Genomic DNA, 19242 nt, shown 5'->3' with positions numbered 1-19242 from the left:
GCCCCATGAGGTCAAGGAGAAAACTCTGTGTGCTGGGTGGTGATGAAAAGCTGAAAGGAACCATTAGTCTTATTGACAAAGTTTGGTTATTTTACAAGGAGAATGCATGAATTTATTGCCTGATTAAATTAAAATTTTAATCCAGAAATGAAGGACTCAGATAATCATTCCCCCAAGAACAATAAAATAATAAGCAGGAGGCTGAGCCTGGCTTCTTGTCCTTCTTTAAAACATATGCTTCAGGCTGCATATGATACCTTGGTCACTTTTCTCCTGGCCCAGAGCAGGCAGACACAAAATACCTGCCATGTGAATAAGCCAGGCGGTATTGCAGCAGAGCTGTGAACGTATGAGCGGTAGAATCAGCCCACAAGCCTAATCCTCACACTTCTCCCTGTCCTGGGAGGTCTTAACCTACACAACGGTTTCTGACTGTAAAATGGGAACAAGAATAGTACCCATCTCATAAGAAAGATGTGAAGCTTCTGGATGGCCTAGTCCAAACGACCCTTAAATGTTGGTTGTTCCATGTAGCAGTGTTCAAGTGTTAATTGGCAGTGTTTTTCCCCAGTGGCTCCTAAAATAATGCTGTAGCTTTCAGTTGAAGGCATCCAAGACTGGATGGAACATAGTATTTGAGGCTCTGAGCTAAGAGTTACCCTACACCCACATTTCCAAGTCAGTATGCATGGGAAACCAGTCATCAAAATATTTATATAAATACCACTCCATTACTGTCCTCTGGCCTTCTCTGGTGCTCCGTGTACAGTTGGTTATATATTACATATGGGCTCTGGATATCACATGGTCAAAATACAACCAGTATTAGAAAATATGACATTCTATTCAGTGCCACAGCCCATTCATCATCAAAACTGTTTTTGTAGTTCTTGGTTAATCTGTTATCTGTTCTATATCAAGTAGGGGGAACCTTGTGTAGCTGGGAGAAACCCAAGTGGTATCATATGCTATGAAATTAGATCTGTTCCCATGGGCACAGAGCTAAATCCCCTGAAGTATTAGTTATCTGATAAGCTGCACTACAGAAAGAGAACATTTGAAAACTTAAGCTGAGATTTAACTCCTTCAGGGTAGGTCCATTTCTCTGAGACTCCTCTCTTTATTTTTACCTGTGGTTCCTGAAGTATAAATGTACAAGGCAGGAGTGGAAAAAGTCACTTCAGACCTCCATGACTCCGGGATGGGTTCAGTTGACATTTCATCCACTTTGTCCAGGAAAGAGCCAATCCCGTCTGTGTTAGAAGTTCTGCTCATATAATAGATGGACACATTATCTTTCTTCAGGCTTGGCAGCACCTCTTCAACAGCTTCTTGTAGTTCTTAATTTAACAAAAACAATAAAAAATCCAAACCAATTAAATTAGTCCATAAGGTTCTCTTAGTGCAATCAACTTCACAGTCATTTTGTTTTCCCACAATTTTTTTTTTTTTTGTAAAAATGTGTGGATGTGGCAAGTAATGTTTATAGCTACATTTTTTAAACATAGGATTTTCTGCATTTGGAAAAGTCAGAAGATTTCAATATTTGAGGCAAGTCTGGGTTTTGATGGCTTTCTAAGCATAGCAGGTGTTCTTGTGGCAAGTACAAACAAGTAGACATGAGAGTAAAAACCAAGAAATACAGATGCATAAAGGCATACATCTGACAGCACACCAGAAATGAAAAAAAAGGGAGAAGAGAAATGGAAAAAAAGGAGTTATGCCAACTAGCAAAAATGGTCAAAGCCAACTCCATGGAACAATTATTTTTAAATATATCAGTAACAAGTAGTTCTACAGGAAGGTTTAGCTGATCTGAGGAATGAGCTCTAAATTTCATAAGCATATTCTGTGATCTTAGGGGAAAAAAAAGGACTGATTAATTTAGAGTAGTTTTTCCAACTGTGGGTTATAATACATTTTTCAAAGAAGTTTTAATGTTCCTTTTTTTCTTGTTTATTTGGAAGGCAGAGCAACAGATAGAGAGAGAGAGAGAGAGATCGAGAGAGAGAGATCGAGAGAGAGAGATCGAGAGAGAGATGAAAAAAATGCCCACAACAGCTAGGGCTGGGCCAAGACAAAGCCAGGAGCCTGGAAGTTAACCTGGGTCTACCATGTGGGTTGCAGGTACCCACATACCTGAGGCATCATCTGCTGCCTCCCAGGGTACACACTTGCAGCAGGAAGCTGGACTCTAAAGTGGAGTTGCTTCTTGAATAAATAAATACATTAATAAAAATCTTTCAGTGGCTGCTCATCCCCTACCTAGAATCCACTCTCCTATTTTTTGAGGTCCTGAGGTCAATCATAGTCTCCCCTGGGGTGGCTTTTCTGGTGTCGCTTCTTATATCTACCACTTGCTCCCTTTCCTCTATCCACAATGATCTACAAAAAGCCCATGAGGGTACCCAGATACTCACATCTCATTTCTTTCGTCCAGGCTGTTCATCTGCTTGGTGTGCCCTCCCACCCCTGGCAACTGTAAAACTCCTGCTCACCCTTCAAGACTCAGCCTGGATGACATGTGTGTCACTGCTTCCCCACCTCTCCCAAGTTGGCTGCTTCCTTAACTGGCTTCCACAGGACTTGCACATACTTCTAAAAGGGTGTGTAGTACACAGGGAGACATGATTCAGTTCTCCTCTTCTGTTAGACAGTGAGATTTTAACTGAGTCATAACTGAGTCATCTTTGGACCCTTAACATTATATGGGTGCTCAATAAATGACGGATGAAAGAATCGGCACAAAGCATTGTATTAGTGTTCAATGGACACAAAATAAGCTGCAGACAATTAAAGAACTCAGATCTTACAATTCTGTGGGTTGATGAACCTCTAATAAAATATTACACAAAATGAAATAATTTCTGTGATACAGATAGGCCTTACATACAAATAAGTATCTGCACAGGTAAATTCCAAAACTGCTACTTAAAGAATTAACACATTTTCCTTCCTTCCATCCCTTCTTACCTTCTCTCTCTCTCTCTCCCTCTCCCTCTTTTTCTCCTTCCTCCCTCTCTCTCTCCCATCTGCTACTGAACTATATAATCAAATAAACTGCTCAGAAATTACCTGGATTCATCACCGAAAAAAATATTTGAAAAGCAGAACAACAAAAGAGAGAGAGGGAGATAGAGAGGGGGAGAGGGGAAGAGAGAGGCCTTCTATTCACTGGTTCACTCCCAGATGTCCCCAACAGCCAGGCTGAAGTCAGGAGCCCAGGTCTCCCAAATGGGTGCAGGGACTCAAGCAGTTGAATCATCACCTCCCAGGAATGCATTAGGAGGACGTTGGATAGGAAGTGGGGGAGGGACTGGATCCTAGGAGCTCCAATATGGGATGTGGGTGTCCCGAGTGGCTGCTCAATCCATTGTGCCACAACGCCCACCTTGGATTCATTCTTATTCCCTTCCATCCACCATTTATTCAACATCTATTTAAAGACTGCTCCCTAGTTGTCACACACTGGGTACATGAGTGAGCAAACACAGGGTCTAGTTCTAAGAAGAGAGGAAACAAGGAATTGATTAAAATAAAGTGCAGTAGGTGTCACACGGGGGGGAGGGATCAGTATTTAGGGAGCACTCAGGGGTGGGCAGTGTGATAAACGGCTCGGAGGAAGTGCTGCCTGACCTGAGACCTGAGAGGGGAGCAGCTGAGATGGGCGGAGCCTGTTTCTGCAGAGGGACCAGCGCTCGCAAAGGCTCAGAGGCAAGCAGCACGGTGCCAAACTAACAAAAAGCATCTAGAGCTGACTGGAACGTACAGTGGGAGGGGAACAAGGCTTGGAGTGGAGGCGGTGACTCAGTTAGGGCTCAGGTCTGTGAGGCTCTGCCGAAGGTGAGCAAATGGACAGGAGGGGACAAGGCCAGAGGCGGGGAGAGCAGAGGTGCGTGGAGCTTATCTGCACTGGGGTCACAGCGGTGGGTGGAGAGAAGCAGACATAGAGACATTTGGGAGGTAGGAGAAATAGCACCTGGGAACAATTCAAATAAGCAATGATGGGTCAAAGGGCCTTTACATTTTTTTTTATAAACTTTTTTTTTTTTTGACAGGCAGAGTGGACAGTGAGAGAGAGAGAGAGACAGAGAGAAAGGTCTTCTTTTTGCCGTTGGTCCACCCTCCAATGGCTGCCGCGGCCAGTGCGCTGCAGCCGGCGCACCGCGCTGATCCGAAGGCAGGAGCCAGGTGCTTATCCTGGTCTCCCATGGGGTGCAGGGCCCAAGGACTTGGGCCATCCTCCACTGCACTCCCTGGCCACAGCAGAGAGCTGGTCTGGAAGAGGGGCAACCGGGACAGAATCCGGCACCCCGACCGGGACTAGAACCTGGTGTGCCGGCGCCGCTAGGCGGAGGATTAGCCTGTTGAGCCACGGCGCCGGCCTTTATAAACTTTTTAAAAGGAAAATGTACTCAGGCACTACTTATGTTCTTCCAACTCATAAGAGTATAGTAAAAATAAAAGGAAATGCAACTAAGCAGATGTCATGCCTCATCACGGTTCAAGCAGCTCGGCATCCTGCATCTCCCACTCCACTCAGGTTCCCAGCTGGCCCTCTGCAGGTATCAACAGAAGTCATCTTATCTACAGGGAGGCTGTTGCCCTGGCCCGACTTATTTCCCTCCATCTCCTCTAAGCTGTTGGTATAGAATTTATTATTTGGGCATTGACTTGAGATTCTGTTAGCTTGTCAACTCTCTTATAAGGACATACCATGTCAGGTTGTCTTCCCTTAGGTAAAAGGTGTTGATATAAACAACTGAAATTTGGAAGGAAATTCTGGATGTGAACATTGCCTGCCAACTACCCAGTTGATCTTTAATCCTTTTTCTTCATTCTTTTACAGATATGATTAGGAGTACATCTTCTCTCCTTCACACATGATTTCTGGGTGTATGTAGTTCTTATTGTAAAGTCTGCTCATCTGACTGGCAGCCAAGCAGGACACATAGGCTCAAATAATTCTGCCTGTAGCAGGCTGAGTTCCCCAGGACCCTAACACAGAGATTTGCATGCACCAAGCATCTTGGGAGGAGAACCTGTTGAGACTGCAAAGGAAGCAGACTGGATAGAGGGAGACCCAGAACTGTGAGGCAGTCAAGCAGTGCCCTCCTTCAGCTGGTCCTCTGATGCTAGGAATGGTCCTTTAGATTGTCCCAAATTAAGGGAGATGGGCTGTGCCTTTCTGTCCACCCATCAGTCAGTCAATACACTCAGGCTTGGGGTAGTAGTGCTAGGCCTTGGGCAAAGCAGCTCTCTCCCACCAAGGAGAGGTCTTGGTGGAGAGCTCCTGGCCGCTGAGGGTTGAGTGTCTCAGTCTGAAAATGGGGATATGGGCGGTGCCCCATGGCATTGACTACACCTGTCATCTTTACTCAAAACAAAGCTTAACATTTTGTTTGATTGTATAGTAACTTTACACATATCACTCCATGTGATTTCTACAACAACCTTGTGACATCTATCCCAGTAACCTTGTTCCCACAAAGGAGGACAGAGGCTGTGCGTGGAAGGTCACATACAAAATGGAAAGATACACTGGGCTGCTGGGATTCTTCCTTCCCTGCAATGACCACTCAGGTTCAAGGCTTAGTAAAAAGTCATACTTGCTGGAAGAGGCTGTCCTTGACCTCCTGTTTGTACTTGTTAAATAAATCATGGGCATTTCCCTTTTAAGAGTAATGTGGCCAATTTCTTGTTCATCTTCTTAATGAAGAGCATAACCTCAAGCTTTATTAAAATATTGGGTGTGAGAAATAGTATTCAGAAAAAGTTTCCTGAAGGGTGTGGAGCAAATTCACCAGTTTCTCATTCATCTAGGTTTATGTATTTATTTATTTATTACTTAATTTATTTGAAGGGCAGACATAGATAATTTGATTGATTTTTCATCTAGTGGTTTACTTCCCAAATGCCAGCAATAACCTGGTCTGGACTAGACTGAAGTTAGGAGCCAGGAACTCCACCTAGGCCTCCCCCATAGGTGGTAAGAACTCCAGTACGTTTGTCATCACCTGCTGCCTCCTAGCGCGTGCACTGGCAGGAAGCTGGGATTGCAAGCACAGGTGACACTGGGACTCAGGCACTCTGATATGGGATGCAGATATTCCAAGTGGTGTCTTCACCATCATGCCAAACACCCACCCCTCATCCAAAGGAGACCTCCAGAAAAAGCAGTGTACATCTGGGTGATGAAAACTGAGTGATTACCATACCCTTCCCCAGCACCTTACAGTCTGTCTTGTTCAAAAGCAAATAAAAATATCAAGGTAGCATCCTAAGTGGCCACCCCCCACTTTTTGAGGAAAAAAATTCTAAATAAACAGGCTCATTCCTGGAAAGCAGGGAGGGAGGGAGGAGAATGAGCTGAATCCACCTAGGTGGTGTTGAGCTGCTACTGACTTCCCATAGGAAAAAACATCCAATCAAGTAGTTTCCTCCCCTACCAGACTGTCTCATAACTAAAACAACACACCCCAGAGGTGTTTACTAATAAGGTAAGATGTAAACAGGAGGCAGAAAAAGCAGAGGAATGCTGATCATAGTTTCAGGATGAATGGGAAATGGAAGGTGAACAAGACAGGACAGAAGATTGGTCATGTCCTCATTCAGAAAAGCCACTTAGAGGCTGCTGATGGGGATCAGGGTTAAGCTGCTGCCTGTGATGTTGGCATCTCATAGAGCACCGGTTGGAGACCTGGCTGCCCTGCTTCTGATCTGGCTCCCTGGGAAAGCAGTAGAAGGTGGCCCAAGTACTTGGGCCCCTGTCACCCCCATGGGAGACCAGGATGGAGCTCCAGGTTCCTGGTTTCAGCCAGGCCCAACCCTGGCCATTGTGGTCATCTTGGGAGTGAACCAGTGATGGAAGATCTCTCTCTCTCTCTCTCTCTCTTTAAAATAAAAAAAAAAAAATAAAAAAGAAATTTAGGGAAAGAACAAATGTATTTAAAAAAGTGCTATTGAAACACAAACTTGTGCCAATACAGCACCTGAAAAAAATTTGAAAATAATTCTTAAAATGTCATTTGTAACTGTGATTTTGCATCTTTATCATTGGCAGTTTGGAATGATGGTACTTAACAACCTATAGTCTATATAGCAACAATGTGTATTAAAACACTGTTCAAGTAGAGACACACAACTGCCTTACCTCCCCACACAAAACAAATCACCCTGAGGTCAGAAAAATGTTTAATGCAGGTTAAATTCCAACAGGAGTTAAGTGAAAATTTAACAGAGAACCACGTTACACAATAGGGAAAGATACATTCTAGTCACGTCATTAAACAATTCACTTGATATTATTTTTCATTTCCCTCAATTAAAGTTTCTGCTTTCTCAATAGCCTTGGAATCAAGGGAAATTTCTTAGCATGAGGTTATGAGGTCATAGCCAGTCTGATTAATTGTTATTTGACAGCTGTTAGCAACTAGGTCCCCTGTCTACCAAGGAGCTGCTTTCCTGTTTCTTAGAGGGGGTGGGGTGGTGCTTTTCACATACCGGCTCCTTACACCCACAAAGGATAATCTGAACTCTATCCGGGTTTAATAACTTTGACAGCTGATTCAGGGTGTATTTTGCTTTCACTTCTGTACCCCTTGTTTCTGATGAAGCTGAGCAGCTTTTCCACATATGCTAGCACAGTGCTAGTCTGCTGCTAAATGAGGCTGCAACCACCCTGCTTGCAACTTTTGGTGATGAGCGGGGAAGGAAGAAAAACCTTAGAGAACATCTCAAAGCCAGAACTCTCAAGGGCTGGGACTCACAGCCCTTGAGTGTCTTACTCACTTGGTGTCCAGGTGTCTCTCTGTCCGTGTACAGAGTCCTCCACTCTCCTACTCACAAATCCTTCTCAGTGTGGTCCCAGCCCATCATGCACTTATCACCTGCTCCTTTTCTGCACGGAGACCCAGAGAGAACACCTGTTTCCTACAGTTCACTGTCAACAGGGCTGGGCATGGCAGCTGGTCAGGAGGAGCTTAGGGAAGTAAACAAATCTGTGGTAGCGTGAGGCTGCACCTAGGGAGTTTAAGTTGAACTGGATTTTCTTACATCAGGATATCCAAGGGAACTTCAAAAACTATATGGAAAGATGGAATTAAAAGATAATATGTGGGGCCAGGCTGTGGCATAGCGGGTAAAGCCGCCACCTGCAGTGCTGGCATCCCATATGGGCACCAGTTTGAGTCCTGGCTGCTCCACTTCTGATCCAGCTCTCTGCTATGGGTTGGAAAAGCAGTAGAAGATGGCCCAAGTGCTTGGGCCCCTGTACCCATGTGGGAGACCCAGAAGAGCCTCCTGGCTCCTGGCTTCAGATTAGCCCAGTTCTGGCTGTTGTGGCTATTTGGGGAGTGAACCTCTCTCTCTCTGCCTCTCTGTAACTCTGCCTTTCAAATAAATACGTCTTTTAAAAAAGATAATATGTGTATCTTGGTGCAAAAAAATTTGAAATCCATGTAGTTTTTTGGATAACATGCATTTTTCCATGAACTTCTTGAAGAGACTTCCTCCTTCAGTTTTTTAGATCATTTTTCATGCCCTCATGCCCCACCCAGTGATTCTTAAATTTCAGGGAAGAAAGCCCATTACAATCAACCAGAATATTGCAACTCAGTTGGATGAATGTTTATTGAGTGTCCACTGTGTGCCAGGCATTACTAAGGTATTATTCGAAGATATAGGAGAGGATTCTATGCCTTTGACACAACCAGTGCATTAAAGCAACCCATCTACATTACTCCTTGGGCAGCCCAAGACGGTGAGAAGAGTGGAGTCAGATTATCCCCATGCCTGATTCTCGACTATAGTTGGCATTAGAAAATTATCTTCTTAGGCCAAGTGTTTGGTGAAGCGGTTGGGATGCCACTTGGGCCACCCACATGCCATACTGGAGTGTTTACTTCAAGTCCTGGCTCTGTTTTTGACTCATTTCCTGCTTTCATGCACTTTGGGAGGCAGCAGGTGATGTCTCAAGTACTTGGTGCCTTCCACTCACTGGGAGACCCAGATCGGGTTTTAAGCTCCCATCTTGGGCCTGGCCCGTTTCTGGCTGTTGTAGATATTTGGGGAATGAACCAGGGGGTAGAAGACCTCTATTTCCCTTTCTTTCCTTATCTGGCAAGTAAAATAAAAAAATATATATATTTTAAATTGCCACCTTCTATGGAAGTGTAGAAGCTGCCACTAGCTATCCCTTAGATTCTCTGAGTCCTTATTGTCTTTACATTGGAGTCCCTTCAGTAGTCAGTTTTAGAAAATGACCATTTCTGGGGTGGGTGCTGTGACACTGCTTCCAACACTGACGTCCTATATCGGTGTGCTGGTTTGAGTTCCAGCTACTCTTCTGATCCAGCTTCCTGCTAATACACCGGGGAGACAGTGGATGATGACTCAAGTAGTTGAATTTGTGCCACTCACGAGGCAGAGACCCGGATGTAGTTTCTGGCTCCCGGCTTCAGCCTGGCCCAGCCCTGGCTGTTGTGGCCACTTGTGGAGTCAAACAACAGATGGAAGATCCCTCTGTCTCAGTCACTCTGCCTTTCAAATAAATAAACTTAAATTTTTTTTTTAAAAAGTGATCCTAGTTTAAGTCTAGCCTGTTATTTTAATTTAGTAAAACTCTTTAATGAAGCATCTCACTGTGCTATGGTCAAAATTGCCTCTGGTCCTGCTTTGCCATGAACATCTCTCCTGACTGCACTTGTCCAATTCAGTTGTCTGCGTCTCCAAGAAGCCTACCTTAGTTCTCTGCTCATTTTCCCCACAGCACTTTGTTGCATGCTTATCACACTCTCCTGGGCATCACAAGGATTTCTATATGTGGTTTAGTTCTTGCATTGGACTGTTAGATCCTTCAACTAATTCATCTTCTTAGCTCCCCATCCCACCATGGCAATGAGCTTTTACCTTCTAAACGTTCCTTGATTTGGAAGTTAAGTTGTTGTACCATCTGCTTTTCTCAATCTAACCTTGCAAGTCTGTACGCCAATTGGAATAGGCATTTGGCCTAGTGGTTAAGACACCCACATTCCGTATCAGAGAATCTGGATTTGATATCCACCTCTGGCTCCTGACTCCAGTTTCCCACTAACGCAGACCTCAGAAGCCAGTGGTGAGGGGCGAGGCCTCAAGTGATCATGTTCCTGCCATTGGATTGAATTCTGGCTCCTGGCTTTGGCCAGTTCAACCCTGGATGTTATTGGCATTTGGCTAGTGATCTCCTTCTTCTCCCCTACCCCAATCCTATCCTTCTCAAATTAATAAATTTAAAAATTAAAAAAGTTTTTATGGCAAGAATTATTTTTGATACCAACACTAGCTTTTATAAATGGCATTCTCCTATTTATAAGTTTTGGAAGTCTATCATATCTTTTGAAAGAGGCCCAATTTTGTGTTTTTGCAGCCTTGCAAACCCAGGCCAAAACAGGTTATAAACCGTTCCAGATTACCTGGTCTGGTACAGTTTTGTAGTGGAGCTCCTTTAGCTGTTACTGAAGTCTGCACAAGAGGAGTAGCTAGCTGTGGGAGCCTCACGTGGTCATGCTGAGCCTGGCAGTGCAGTCCTGCTCAGTGAGCAGAGGAAGGGATGCTCAGGGTTTTTGTGTTATCTTCTCAGGAGAAGAGCTAGTTTAGTGAAGATTTTTTTAAAAAGATGTATTTATTGGAAAGGCAGAACAATAGACAGAGAGGAAGGGAGGGAAAAAGAAAGGGGGGGCGAGAGAGAGAGAGAGAGAGAGAGAGAGAGAGAGAGAGAGAGAGAATGAATCTTCCATCTCCCTAAACTGCAACAGCCAGGTCTGTGCCAGGCCAAAGGAACTCCATCCTGGTCTCCCACGTGGACCTCTCTGCCTTCCCAGGTGCATTAGCAGGAAGCTGGATTGGAAGCAGAGTAGCTAGGACTTGAACTGGTGCTCTGATATGAGATGTCAAGAGCGCAAGCTGTAGCTTAACCTGCTGTGCCACAACGCCTGGCCCCTAGTGATGATCTTACTGTTAGCAAACATGGAAACAGAAAACTTACTACTTCAGGCCTCCTTTGGATGTTTTCACAAAATATTCCCTATTGTGTGATATTAAATATATGTTTCTGTTTTACTCATAGTGTGTTTGGAAGTTCCATGAAAAATCACTGGCCCGGGGAAGTTGGCTTCTATGAATTATAACACTGATAGAAGTTCAAACAGTTGAAGACAACTTTTCCATGGGATTAGTAAGATGATACGCTGCCATGAAGAAGGCTCTGGAAATATACAACCAGAGAACATCACATTCTCTGGGAGATGACTACTTTTGCTTGATTCAGAAAAGTGTTTGTGAGCCTTGATTTTCTGTAAGTATAGTACACTTGGAAGGGGTAATTGGGCACTGAAATGCTGACAGGGTTGGGCCCTGGAAAGCCTTATGAAGAGTCCTCAAAACTTAGGACAACAGGATCAATCCTCATGATACATGCCACCGTGCTGGTCATTTCCATACACTCCAGAATTTGACAGATAGCTGGAGCTCAAGAGCTCTTGTCAGCTCACAAACCCTGTGGCTGGAATGCACAGTATGGAATCAAACTCACTTTTATGTACTAGATTCGGACAATGTGATAAAACAAAAAAGTACCCTGGAAGTGAGAAAAAAATTGGGATATATCCCTGGCTCTCTGTTGCAACTGCCCAAACTACCTTGGGCAATTCATATCACCCTGAGCCCTTGTTCAGCTATAAAGCAAGTGGAAACTAGACTGCTTCTCAAGGCCTAGTCCTCAGACCATTGGCTTCAAAATCAACTTGGGGTGGGGTGGGACTGTTATAAAAACACACATGCCCACCCTCCCTGCCCCAGTCCTATTGAATTGGTTTTGAGCAATGGGGCTCAGAAATTTGCTGTTTATACTAAATCCTCAGGTGATTCTCATGCTCATTGAAGTTTCATTTCCAAACCTTCCTTGAAGTTTAACACACTCACTAAAGGGAGAGGATTATAGCATTAGAATAACTCTAAGATCCCTCTCAACAGCAAAGAATTTTAAGAAACTGCTCATTCAACACATTTCCAAGTGGACACATCCACTAAATGTGCAACTTTGGACTCTGTGTTGCTTCCTTTGTAGGATCTGTCTCAGGTCAGAGAGCAGAGTGTACAAAGGTCTCAAGGATTTGAACGGAATGTTTTTTCAAAAGTGGAACCTCTCTCAAAGGTTAGTTTGCACAGTGTGTCCACACAGGACACATTTACAAAATCTGCAGGTTTGGACTCTGTTACTGTTTTGCAGTAAACTTTTTAGATCAGAGTGTAATTCTGCATATCATGCAAAAGTATCTCAGTGATTTGGAAAAACTTAATGATTTTCAAACAGGTGGCCTTTTTAAAAGGTCATTTCACTGCCAGAGTTTAACTTAGGTCCCTGGGAAATTCTGGTTCAATTGTGATCTGCATGTCATTATACGCTTCATATAAATGCAATGCTATCCGGCAGAGGATGGTTGGCTGGGGAAGCAGGTACAGGCTGAGTGTTTCAAAACCCCAAATCCCAAATCCCAGATGCTCCAAAACCTGAAACTTTTTTGAGCACTAGCCTAACACACACCATGAAACTTTGAGTTGGTTTAAATTTGTGCAAAATTATTTAAAATATTGTATAGAAATACCTTTAGGTTATTTGCATCAGATGTATATAAAACCAATGAACTGTGTGTTTCGACTTGGGTCTCATCCCCAAGATATCTTATTATGTTTATGCAAATATTCCAAAATCTGAAATCGTAAACACTTCCAGTCCAAAACATTTCATATATGCTCTCTTCAACCTGTATCTGGTTGCAGTTGCATCTCTTATAATAGAACCAAGCCCAATGATAGTGATTTAATCTACAGCTTCTTTGTCAATTAAACTCCAAACCACATGAAAGCCCTCCTAGGGGACCTGAAATACTAAGGAGGTGATAACATCTAGGTGCTTCTATGGTACAAAGATCATTGTGTTAATATAGTCCCTTTAAGTAAGATGGTAGAGCAATAGGCTTGAGAGAGCCTTCCAGTTACTAAGTAGTGAAGTTGCCTCTTTTCACCGGCAACTAGAAATTGTAGGGAAATTTCTTCAAAGTTCTATGCTCTCCAAATTATTTGGCTGTCTTTAAAATCATCCCCTGCTTTTATTTATTTATTTATTTATTTTTTTTGACAGGCAGAGTGGATAGTGAGAGAGAGAGACAGAGAGAAAGGTCTTCCTTTTTGCTGTTGGTTCACCCTCCAATGGCTGCTGCGGTCGGCGCATTGTGCTGATCCGAAGCCAGGAGCCAGGTGCTTCTCCTGGTCTCCCACGCGGGTGCAGGGCCCAAGCACTTGGGCCTTCCTCCACTGCACTCCCGGGCCATAGCAGAGAGCTGGCCTGGAAGAGGGGCAACCGGGATAGAATCCGGCACCCCGACCAGGACTAGAACCCGGTGTGCCAGTGCTGCAAGGTGGAGGATTAACCTGTTAAGCCACAGCGCCGGCCTATCCCCTGCTTTTAAACATTTATTCTAAACCTACATTTTTTGAGATTATTTAGCCTATGCTGCATGAAACAGGTGTGTGAACTTCGGATTCCCATAAGTCAATCGACATTTCATCTTTCTGGTTGAAAGATGAAACCAGAAAGTGGCTTAGCTTGCCTCAGTCTCCCTCGCTATGAAATAAAGATAAGATGGTGGGCAGGTGGATGCTTCATGCCTTCCAGCTCTAACACTTAACATCCAATGCAGAGGAAGACAGCATGATGCAGGAAAGAGAATGGGCTTTGAAGATGGACAGACCTAGGCTGAAATTTTAAGCCTCAGTTTCCTCAACTGCATAAGGGGGTGTGATGTAATAATGTTATTTCCCAGGGTAATAAATGCATCCATCATAGCGCCTGGTACAGAGAGGCATTTCAGGAAGGTGGGGCTTTGTGGCTCCCCATGGTCTTCGCCTGAAACCCATGTTCTTTGGCCACACCTGGTTAGTTCTCTTACTGACTGAAAGAAGCAACCCCTGGTCTTCATTCTACAGTGGAGTCAAGTTCTCTGAGAGGTGAAAACCATCAGCCCTGTGGGTAACAGGTTCTGTTACTTCCTGGCCTGTCACCACATTAGCTTGGAGTTGCAACTTCATGTCTGGTTGAAGTGTGGCAGGAGGTGGCTACAGAATTGAAGAGGTCACTATGGCTCCAGATGCAGAGGGGGACCACATGGGCACTGCATCCAACCACCAAAGACTTCTTAGGGGTCAGTGGGGTCACCTTCTTCCTACAGTGAGAAGCTGGGGATGCTCACATCACTGGAGAGCTGGAAGCAGCCTTAAAGACCACCTCAGGATCAACTAACAACAGATGCTGGCAAGGATGTGGGGAAAACCCACTGTTTGTGGGAATGCAAACTGGTAAAGCCACTATGGAAGTCAGCTTGGATTTGCTCAGAAACCTGAATATAGCCCTATCATGCAACCCAGCCATCCCACTCCTTGGAATTTATCCAAAGGAAATTAAATTGTCAAATAAAAGAGCTGTCTGCACCTCAGTGTTTATTGCAGCTCAATTCACAATAGCTAAGACATGAAATCAACCTAAATGCCCATCAACAGAAGACTGGATAAAGAAATTATGGGATATGTACTCTAGAATACTATACAGGCCGACACTGCGGCTCAATAGGCTAATCCTCCGCCTGCGGCGCCGGCACACTGGGTTCTAGTCACAGTCGGAGCACCGGATTCTGTCATGGTTGTCCCTCTTCCAGGCCAGCTCTCTGCTATGGCCCGGGAGTGCAGTGGAGGATGGCCCAAGTGCTTGGGCCCTGCACCCGCATGGGAGACCAGGAGAAGCACCTGGCTCCTGGCTTCGGATCAGCGCGGTGCGCTGGCCGCAGTGCGCTGGCTGCGGCAGCCATTGGAGGGTGAACCAACGGCAAAAGGAAGACCTTTCTCTCTGTCTCTCTCTCTCTCACTGTCCACTCTGCCTGTCAAAAAAAAAAAAATAATATACAGCAGTAAAAAAAATGAAATCTGGTCATTTGCAACAAAATGGAGGAATCTGGAAACAAATATCATATGTTCTCCCTGAGGGGTGACAACTAACTGAGCACTAAAAAGGAAACCTGTTGAAGTGAAATGGACACTATGAGAAACAATGACTTGATCAGCCCTTGTCCTGACTGTCGTGGAATAACTTACTATTTTATTCCTTTTAGTGTTTTTTTGTTCTACTTAATAGCATTGGTTGAACTCTTTAATTAACACACAATTATTATTAGTCATTTAAATTTAACTGAAAAGTGATCCCTGTTAAATATGAGAGTGGGAATAAGAGAGGGAGGAGATGTACAGTTCGGCACATGCTCACTCGGACTTACCCCTAATGGTAGAGCTAGAAATGTGCCAGGGGATTCCAATTCCATCCCATCAAGGTGACATGTATCAATGCCATCTACTTGTTAAAGTGATCAGTTTAAGTTCATAACTGATCAAAAAGATAGGATTAAGTGTCAAAGGGATCACATAAACATGACTAGTGTCTGCAAATAATTGATAGAATTATAAAGGAGAGAAGAATCCAACATGGGAAGCAGGATACACAGCAGACTCATAGAATGGCAGATGTCCTAAACAGCACTCTGGCCTCAGAATCAGCCCTTAAGGCATTCACATCTGGCTAAAAAGCCCATGAGAGTTTCACAGGCATGGAAAGGCAAGACATTGTGGCAAAAAAAAAAAAAAAAAAAAAAAAAAGACCTAAATGAAAGATCTCTGTGAGTGAGATCCCAGCAGAAAGAATGGGCCAACAAAGAAGGCAGTACCTTTCTCAGAAGGGAGGAAAGAACTTCCACTTTGACTATGGCCTTGTCTAAATAAGATCGTAGTTGGTGAACTCAAGAGGCTTCCATAGCCTTGGCAGCTCATGACAAGAGCCTTGGGTGATTACTGACGTCATAAATAAGAGTGTCAATTGTTAAATCAACAATGGGAGTCACTGTGCACCTGCTTCCCATGTAGGACCTCTGCCCTTAATGTGTTGTACTATGAAAATTAATGGTAAAACTACTGTTCAAACAGTGCTCTATACTTTGTGTGTCTTTGTGGGTGCAGTCTGTTGAAATCTTTATTAGTATATACTAAGTTGATCTTCTGTATATAAAGATAATTGAAAATGAATCATGATGAAGAATGGGATGGGAGAGGGAGTGGGAGATGGGATGGTTACGGGTGGGAGGGAAGTTATGGGGGGGAAGCTGCTATAATCCAAAAGTTGTACTTTGGAAATGTATATTTATTAAATAAAAGTTGAAAAGAAAAAAAAAAAGACCACCTCAGGAGGAAACCAAGGGATGGATCACACAGCCAATCAAGCAATGGAAGTGAGAAGTCTCTGGACCCACTGGAGCTCACACTCAAGACTGCATTTTAAGGAAAACGTGCACAGGGTTAAGAACTTGGGCTTTGGAGTTAGATACCTTGGTTGGCCCTCCAGCCCTCCCGCTCTGTGACTTAGAGCAGGAAACTTCACCTGTCTCGGCCCTGTGGGTTCATCTATGAAAACCCCAGAATAATCTCTGCGGTGAGGACTGAAAGCAACACTGTGCGGATACACTGGGCCCCTGGTATTCAGGGATTCAACCAACCGCAGATCAAACTATTTGGGAAAAAAACTGGGTCCATACTGAACATACATAAACTTTTTCTTTCCTCATTATTCCCTAAACAATACTGTATAACAATGATCTACATAGCATTTACATTTTGGTAGATGCTACATAAGCTAGAGATGATCTAAAGATACAGGAGGCTGTGTATAGGTCGATGGCAAGTGCTACATCAGAATTTGAGCATCCGTGCATTTTGATATTACAGAGGGGATCCTAGAGCCAATTCCCTCGGAGACCGAGGGAGACTGTGGAGCTTAAGCTTGGCACACAAGTAACTTCACAACAGGTGGTTCTAAAGAGCATCCATCAGCGTGGCAAGGAACCTTCATGCCCTCTCTCCCTCTCTACAACCCGCCTGCACCGCGCTATAGCTGGCTTTCTCCGAGGCACAAATGAGCCCTCGCGCAGGCGGGTGGGCAGGGTTGGGGCGGGAAGGGTCCTGGGGCTCACCTGGGGAAGCCAGCAGCACCTTCGCCCCGCAGCACTGGAAGCAGTGCAACAGAGACTTCGCGCGGATGTTGTAGTTGAGGCACGCCATGGCACAGCCCAGCTTGATTAGCCCCAGCCATAGCCACACGTAGGCCGGCTCATTGCCCATAAAGATCGCCACGCAGTCTCCCTGGCGCAGGCCCAGCTGATCGTGCAGCGCCCGCGCCACCTGGTTGCTGCGCCGGTCCACCTGAGCGTAGGTGAACGTCTCGTCACCGAAGAGCACGAAAGGCTTGTGCGGGGTTTGGCGCACTTTCTCCTGGAAGGCCCGCAGGATGGTGCGCACCGGCCGCCGCTGCCGGTAGCCGCGCACCCGCCGCACCAAGCCGGCCACCCGCAGGAAGTAGCGCATGTCCTGGAAGAAGTAGGGGCAGCAGAAGTTCAGCAGCAGCGGCAGGAGCAGCAGCCCCGCCAGAGCGGTGTAGATGGCGGGCAGCATGACGGTGGCGGGGCCCCCTGTCCCCGCGAGGGCAGAGGGCGCACTCCGGGCGTGCAGCGCGGCGGCGGGGCGGGCTCCGGGCGGGCGGCTGGCAGGTTGCGCGCGGACGCACAGCGGGGTGCGCGGCGGAGCTGAGGCGACAGCGGAGCTCCTCGGCGGCGGCCGGCTGGCGGGAAGGTGGACTCGGGTGTGGGCAGCCGAGGGTTCCGGCCCGCTGAGCCCGCCCCCTCGTGGGGCGCAGCCACCTGCGCTCCCGGCCCGCCCCCAAGGTCCTCCTAGCAGAGCGGGCGACTCTGCGCCCAGGGGTGGAGGGGTGGGGGATGGGAGGGTCACCAGCGCCACTCCGCCCGAGTCTGAAGGTCTTGGGGTCAGGTCTGGACTCCCCCGCGTGGTGACCTAGGCGCTTTACCTCTGGAAGCCGGTTTCCGTGTCAGCTGGTGGTGACGAGACGCGCTGAGCGGTTGTGAAGATGAAGGGAGATGATGCAGGCGGGGGCCGTTGTCATTTGTTGTTGCCGCCCATAAAGTGGCTTCTGGGGATGGCGTACGGTTCCTGTCTACAAAGTGCCAGACTGTTTATGCGTAGCGGGTAGCAGGTGCCCCTACCACGGTCGAGCTCCTCCTCGCCCCTTCCTGGTCCCAAGGGCTTTCTGCCTGGTTTCTCTTTGTTTCTCAGTTTTGCTTCCCCGCCCAAGCCCAGCCCGACTGCCAGGCGGCCCCCTTGTGGGTGAGGCTTCGAGGTGGAACAAAGCTCTAGCGAGGACAAGTCACATCTAGCTCATCCCAGCCTCTACCATTGGATGGGGACAGCATGTCCAATCCCAGTCGGCCCTGCCTGGAGCCGTGAGCCCTGATTTCTCGAGAAGCATTGCCACATACGGCCGCGTGCAATCAAGCTTCGATGTTGTTTTAATTTAATATGTCGTTCTGGTACGTGCCACCCCCTCTCCCCACCTAGTTGTTGCAAAGTTCATGGGTATTAGCCCCATTCAACACACATTCGCTCTAGGCTCTGTTAGAAATAGTTCAGCATAGAGAACATGAAGTCGATGTTCTTGGCGTTTCTGAAGAGTCATTTCTTAGGGAGGAAGTGTGAGCCTCTTCATTTCTCTTAGTTCTACTTTCATATGAAATACTCAGTTTGCTTGGGAAGGAGGAAGCTCAGAGTCCACCCAAACAGTGTTGGACCAGCACCCTGTCCTGTCCTCCTGTGTCTGTCCACCTAACTCTTACCAGAGCATGGCAAATAACCAATGCTTCCTCTTAGACACTCTGCTAGGTTCTTCCCTGTGTCAAGGTTTGGAGCCTCACAGTATATAAAGCATACTCCTGTATCCTTATATAGAGACAAGAAAGGGGAGCTTAGAGAGGCAAATTAAGATAGTAAGTTTTGATTTGTCACTGTGTACCTGCTCTCCATGTAGGATCTCTGTCCTCAATGTGTTTTACTATGAGAATTAACCGTAAAACTACTAGTCGAACAGTACTCTATATCTTGTGCGGTTGTGTGGGTGCAGTCTGTTGAAATCTTTGCTTAGTATATACTAAGTTGATCTTCTGTATATAAAGATAATTGAAAATGAATCTTGATGAAGAGTGGGATGGGAGAGGGAGTGGGAGTTGGGATGGCTGTGAGTGGGAGGGAGGTTATGGGGGAAAAAGCCAT

General features: G+C 45.8%; 1 protein-coding gene across 1 annotated transcript in view; it reads right to left on the bottom strand.

The window, feature by feature from the left end:
• SLC27A2 (solute carrier family 27 member 2) overlaps nucleotides 1-17765 on the bottom strand; it is a 47995-nt gene extending 30230 nt beyond the window's left edge. Inside the window, exons 1-2 of the mRNA XM_062205887.1 lie at nucleotides 17100-17765; nucleotides 1131-1340 (exon numbers count right to left, since the gene is read on the bottom strand). Coding sequence (XP_062061871.1) covers nucleotides 1131-1340; nucleotides 17100-17577 — 688 coding nt within the window. The 5' untranslated portion in view covers nucleotides 17578-17765. The remainder of the gene's footprint in view (nucleotides 1-1130; nucleotides 1341-17099) is intronic.
• Between the last annotated feature and the right edge of the window lie 1477 nt (nucleotides 17766-19242).

Source organism: Lepus europaeus, chromosome 11 (assembly GCF_033115175.1).
Source record: "Lepus europaeus isolate LE1 chromosome 11, mLepTim1.pri, whole genome shotgun sequence".
Lineage (NCBI taxonomy): Eukaryota > Metazoa > Chordata > Mammalia > Lagomorpha > Leporidae > Lepus > Lepus europaeus.
Note: the sequence above shows the minus strand (reverse complement) of the source record. Positions and strands in the feature narration are given on the sequence as shown.